Here is a 5,433-nt window from a genome sequence, read left to right on the forward strand (position 1 = left end):
CCCATCTCCTGTGCCCAACCCTCGTCTCCACGCTGCCGTCCCTCGGGGCCACGTACCCATCCCTGCACCCCAGCAGCAAGGAGAGGTTTCAGCCTGACACCCCGCGTCCCCAGGTCCTCATCGCCAACAACGGCATCGCCGCTGTGAAGTGCATGCGCTCCATCCGCCGGTGGGCCTACGAGATGTTCCGAAACGAGCGTGCCATTCGGTTCGTGGTCATGGTCACCCCTGAAGACCTCAAGGCTAATGCGGGTAATTCCTAAAAGCATTGCAGCGAGGGAAGTTCCCCACCCTGGGGCTGAGCCGGGGCAGCCCTTTCCTTCTCCCCACGGGGTGTGGGGGGCTCTGCACAGCCTGAGGTCACACACTTTCCTCCTCTGCAGCCAGATCCAGGACTAAATACTTTTTGCCTCCCTCTAGCATCTTTGGGGTAGAGGATTTGGGGAGGGGATGCAAGGGGCAGCATGCAAGTGGGGTGCAGCTCAGGGGCCTGCCTCCCACCCCCGCTATGTCCTGTCTTGCAGAGTACATCAAAATGGCAGATCACTACGTGCCCGTCCCTGGAGGGGCCAACAACAACAACTACGCCAACGTGGAGCTGATCGTGGACATTTCCAAACGGATCCCGGTTCAGGTAGCAGCCGCTCGTGGGCCTCCCACCTCTTTGCCGAGGGAAGGTGTTAGGGCAGAAGGGGCACTAAGAAATGGGGTGATGTCCCTCCGTGCGGAGGAGCTGGGCACGGTGCTGTGGCCGATGGGAGGATGCCAACGCAGGGAGGTAACGGCTCACACCGCTCCTTCTCTTGTGCCAGGCGGTGTGGGCTGGCTGGGGACATGCCTCGGAAAACCCCAAGCTGCCAGAGCTGCTGCAGAAAAATGGGATAGCTTTCCTAGGTAAAGTCTTGCTGCCTTCCCTGTGCCGGAGGGAGCAGCGGGCATTGGGCTGGTGTGTGCACGCATGCTCGCTCCCCGGGGATACTGCGCTGGGCAATGCCCGTTTTCCTCTGCCTGGCACGTCCACCCTGCGACGTGACAGCCCCCCGGCCGGTTTCCTGGAGCTGTGCCATGAATTCTGCTCTTTTCTGGGTTTTCCCTGTAATGCTCGTGTTTGATGTAGGATTCAGGGAGGAACGTTGGGTGGGAGCAGACCTTGAGGGCTTCCTGGCCAGGGGACAGCCCTGAGCTCCTCCTTGGAGAAGGGTCGAGCTCCATCCTGAACTGGGCAGGGGGTTTCAGGGGGTTTCCCCACACCCTGACTCTTTGCAGAAGGGTTGATGGCGCTGGCTCAGTGGGGAGCCACTTTCTGCAGCATCCGTGCGATGGGGACGGGCCGCCTGGCCCAGCTCACCCCTTCCCTCCCTGTTCGAAGGTCCCCCCAGTAATGCCATGTGGGCACTGGGGGACAAAGTCGCCTCCACCATCGTGGCTCAGACGGTCCAGATCCCCACGCTGCCGTGGAGTGGGAGCGGTAAGCACCTCCTCCCCAACACACCCTCCCTGCTCCCCCATTTCTCTCCTCCTTGCCTCTCCTTCTACCCCAAAAGCAAGCACCAGGGTTGGGGTCCCTGGCCTGGCCAGCCACAGAGTGGCTGCAGATGTCGGGGACCCCACTGCAACCGAGCAGCTGCTGGTTGGGGCAGAAGGGTTTTTGGAGATGGGGTGCATGGAAACAGGGGAAATACATGTGCCAACATGGGGTGCCCAGCTCCCTGGGCACAGCCAGCATGCCACCCCAGCCGTGCCACCCTGGCAGTGACCGTGTCTCTGGCTGTGCCCATAGGTCTGGTGGCCCAGCGGTCGGAGGAGGACCAGAAGCATCAGCAGATGATCAGCATCCCCCTCGAGATGTACACACAGGGCTGCGTGAAGGACGTGGAGGAAGGCCTGGAGGTAAAGCTGAGCCCGCGGGCAGCTGGTTGTCTCTTGTCCACCATTATTTCTCCTTGGAACTTGCATGCCCTGGCCCTTTTGGCCTCCCAGCACACGTAACAGGGATGCAAGGCTGTTTCAGCAACAGCTTGTCCCTCTTGCATGGACGCGGCTCGGGGCAATCCTGCTCGGGAATGCATGAGGCTGCGGCAGGGTGGACTGTAGGGGTGATGGTTTGGGGTCCAAAGCATTTTGGTCACCCCAGTCCTTGACCCGCCTCAGGTGGCCAAAAGGATCGGCTACCCACTGATGATCAAGGCAGCAGAAGGTGGCGGGGGTAAAGGCATCCGAAAAGTGGAGGCAGCAGAGGAATTCGGTGCCTGTTTCCGGCAGGTGAGAGGTGCCTGGATCCCCCATCCCCATCCCAACCTGGGGCATGCAGCAGGGTCCCACCCTGGGCATCTCGTGCTTCCTGCCTGGGCTCGCCACAGGACCTCCCTCTGTCCTGGGATGAATTTTGGGGGGTGATGCCATAACACAACCCTCTCCCCCGCTGCAGGTGCAGGCAGAGGCACCCGGATCGCCCATCTTCCTGATGAAGCTGGCGCAGCACGCACGGCACCTGGAGGTGCAGGTGCTGGCCGATGAGTACGGCAACGCCATCTCCCTCTTTGGCCGTGACTGCTCCATCCAGCGCAGACACCAGAAGATCATCGAGGAGGCACCCACCACCATCGCGGCACCCTCCGTCATCGAGGTGATGGAGCAGGTGGGTGGCCCTGGTCTTAGGGCAGCACGAGGTTTTAGTGAGAAACTGGTCTGATCCTCGCTGGGTTTATTGTGGCTTTTGCCACCTGAGGCTCCTAAGGAAGGAAGGGACACCTCAAGCCGAGCAGGGAGCTCCAGCCCTGCTCGTCTCCTTGAGTCCATGCCAAGGACACTGCTGCCGTTTTGCTCGGGACACCCCGACTTTGCTGCAGTGAACAGAGGGTCGTTACCCCCCCCGGGTGGTTTCGCCCTCCCCTGCAGTGCGCCGTCCGCCTGGCCCAAATGGTGGGCTACGTCAGCACGGGCACCGTCGAGTACCTCTACAGCGAGGACGGGAGCTTCCATTTCCTTGAGATGAACCCGCGGCTGCAGGTGGAGCACCCTTGCACAGAGATGATCGCGGACGTGAACCTCCCCGCTGCCCAGCTGCAGGTACGTGAGCGCAGACGGGCGGCTTTGCAAGGTGTGTTAGACGAAGATATTTTTGTGATTTAGGGAGAAGTGCTGGGCTGGAGCCTGGCAGAGGGAAACTGTCCCATATACCAGCATGTAGGGTGCAAGTGGAAGCAATGTAGCATCCCTCCTTCGTCTCTGGCTTCCCGCCGGTAGCAGCGTGGTGCCTCTTCCCCTCGCTCTTCGTTCTGTTGATGTCTCCCGGGTGGAATTTTGACGCTAAAGTCTCGTTCTGGCAGCTAAAGCCCTCCTTGTTTCTCATGCAGATTGCGATGGGCATCCCCTTGCACAGGATAAAAGACATCCGGGTGCTGTACGGGGAGGGGCCCTGGGGCGATGCACCCATCTGCTTCCACAGCCCCACCAACACCCCCGTGCCCAGGGGTCACGTCATCGCCGCCCGGATCACCAGCGAGAACCCCGAGGAGGTGAGTTGGGGGGACAGGCTCTCATGCGTGGGGACGGAGGGGACCCTGCTGCTCGCGGGGTTGAACTGGGCATGGTCCTTCCCCAGCCGGACAATGTTGATGGGCGTTGAACCCGTGGGATCTGTGAGATCTGCATGCAGACCAATAAATGGCGTGGGGATTCCCCTTCCCCGTTTACGCTACATGAGTCCCATGCCTGGTTTCTCCATGTCTTCTGCCCTGTCTCTGCTCAGGGGTTCAAGCCCAGCTCGGGGACGGTGCAGGAGCTGAACTTCCGCAGCAGCAAGAACGTCTGGGGGTACTTCAGCGTGGCGGCGGCCGGGGGACTGCACGAATTTGCCGATTCCCAGTTTGGGCACTGCTTCTCGTGGGGAGAGAACCGGGAGGAGGCCATCTCGTGAGTGTGGAGGGCCAGGATGGAAGGCGGCTGTCCTCCGGATGGCTAGTGATTGATGCATGAGCTGGGAAAAGTGGCTTTTATCTGAGAGGACCACAACAGTGCCGCTGTCTGCCCAAAGCCAAAGTTTTTGGACTGCGGTGGTGTTATGGCCCCGTTCATCAACCTGATCCTTACAGACACGTTCTAAGGATCTGCTAAGCCCTTGCTTAGTGCCAGTGAGCGGCAACGTTCATTCAGTAATTGAGCAACATGTAACAAGTCTGTCTTGGGTGTTTCCGTGTTTTCTTAAGTCAGTGCTGGCTGTGGGGCTGTTTCATCCAGGCTTTAGGGTGCCCAGGGGTCAGGAGCTCATCACCCCGGTCCCTGTGGTTCCCCAGTTTCCTCTGCTGAAAGCCAAGTGCTGCCCCATTGGTCCTTAACGGAGGGTTTTGCTCCCAAAAAGGAACATGGTGGTTGCCCTGAAAGAGCTGTCTATCCGTGGGGATTTCCGGACCACGGTGGAGTATCTGATTAAGCTGCTGGAGACAGAGAGCTTCCAGAACAACGAGATAGACACGGGCTGGCTGGACCATCTGATCGCTGAGAAAGTGCAGGTGGGGGAAACTGGTCCCCACCTGGGGTTGCCTCTGCCCTTCTGGTGTAAGACCCCAAACCCTGTTCTTTTGGCCCCTTCCCAGGCAGAGAAGCCGGACACGATGCTGGGTGTCGTCTGCGGTGCCCTGAACGTGGCAGATGCTGCCTTCAGGACGTGCATGACCGACTTCTTGCACTCGCTGGAGAGGTGCAGAGCGGGGGCTACCCGAGCATGGGGACCTGGGTCTTGCTCTCCCCGGGCCATCTTCCTTCTCACTTTTGCTGCCAAAGCTTTGCAAATCTGAAGGCACAGCAACAGCTGGGAAACAGGGGTATCTGCTGGGACCCACGGCTCCGGCTTCTGGGCTATCGCTTTATTTGGAGAAGTTTTGCATGGTTGGGAAAACAGCTTTCAAGGGAAAGTGGCTTGGCTTGAATGCAGCTTGCTTTTGTTTTTGCGCTTGAATGTCAAGGTTATTCCTCCGGCCTTGGAGGACGCCTTGGGCTCTCCCCCGCACCCTTATCTGAGCGTGTTTTGCCCGTGTCTGGCCTGCCTCCAGATGCATTTTTACAAGGTGCTCACATGGGTCATTTAAAGCAGAGGTTTGTCCCCTCCGCTCGCCTTCGCGCCCTCTCGCAGTCGGCTCGGAGCCAGCGTGGCCCGACGCCGGCGGCGCCGCTGACATCTTGCACACTTGGGTCCCCGCCAGCGTGCCAGGCGAGCAATACTTGTGGCGTCTGACCCGTCGGTTGTGTTTCAGGGGGCAGGTGCTGCCAGCAGCCTCCTTGCTGAACATCGTCGACGTGGAGCTCATCTATGAGGGTGTGAAGTACGTTCTGCAGGTGAGGGCTGAGCCGTGCTCCTCCCGAACCGGCCACGGTGATTCTCCTGGAGACAGGGACCTGCGCTCCTGTACTGAAGGAGAAAGATGCAATAAATAC

The 5,433-nt window shown here is 59.8% G+C and overlaps 1 protein-coding gene across 1 annotated transcript in view; it reads left to right on the plus strand.

The window, feature by feature from the left end:
* The window catches only part of ACACB (acetyl-CoA carboxylase beta), a 21,528-nt gene that overhangs the window by 487 nt on the left and 15,608 nt on the right, over positions 1 to 5,433 (plus strand). The window contains 13 exon segments of the mRNA XM_009703922.1: positions 114 to 252; positions 525 to 634; positions 813 to 894; positions 1,370 to 1,468; positions 1,781 to 1,890; positions 2,152 to 2,262; positions 2,429 to 2,638; positions 2,899 to 3,069; positions 3,357 to 3,518; positions 3,752 to 3,915; positions 4,361 to 4,511; positions 4,596 to 4,699; positions 5,253 to 5,334. Coding sequence (XP_009702224.1) covers positions 114 to 252; positions 525 to 634; positions 813 to 894; positions 1,370 to 1,468; positions 1,781 to 1,890; positions 2,152 to 2,262; positions 2,429 to 2,638; positions 2,899 to 3,069; positions 3,357 to 3,518; positions 3,752 to 3,915; positions 4,361 to 4,511; positions 4,596 to 4,699; positions 5,253 to 5,334 — 1,695 coding nt within the window.

This window comes from Cariama cristata, unplaced genomic scaffold (genome assembly GCF_000690535.1).
Source record: "Cariama cristata isolate BGI_N322 unplaced genomic scaffold, ASM69053v1 scaffold13397, whole genome shotgun sequence".
Lineage (NCBI taxonomy): Eukaryota > Metazoa > Chordata > Aves > Cariamiformes > Cariamidae > Cariama > Cariama cristata.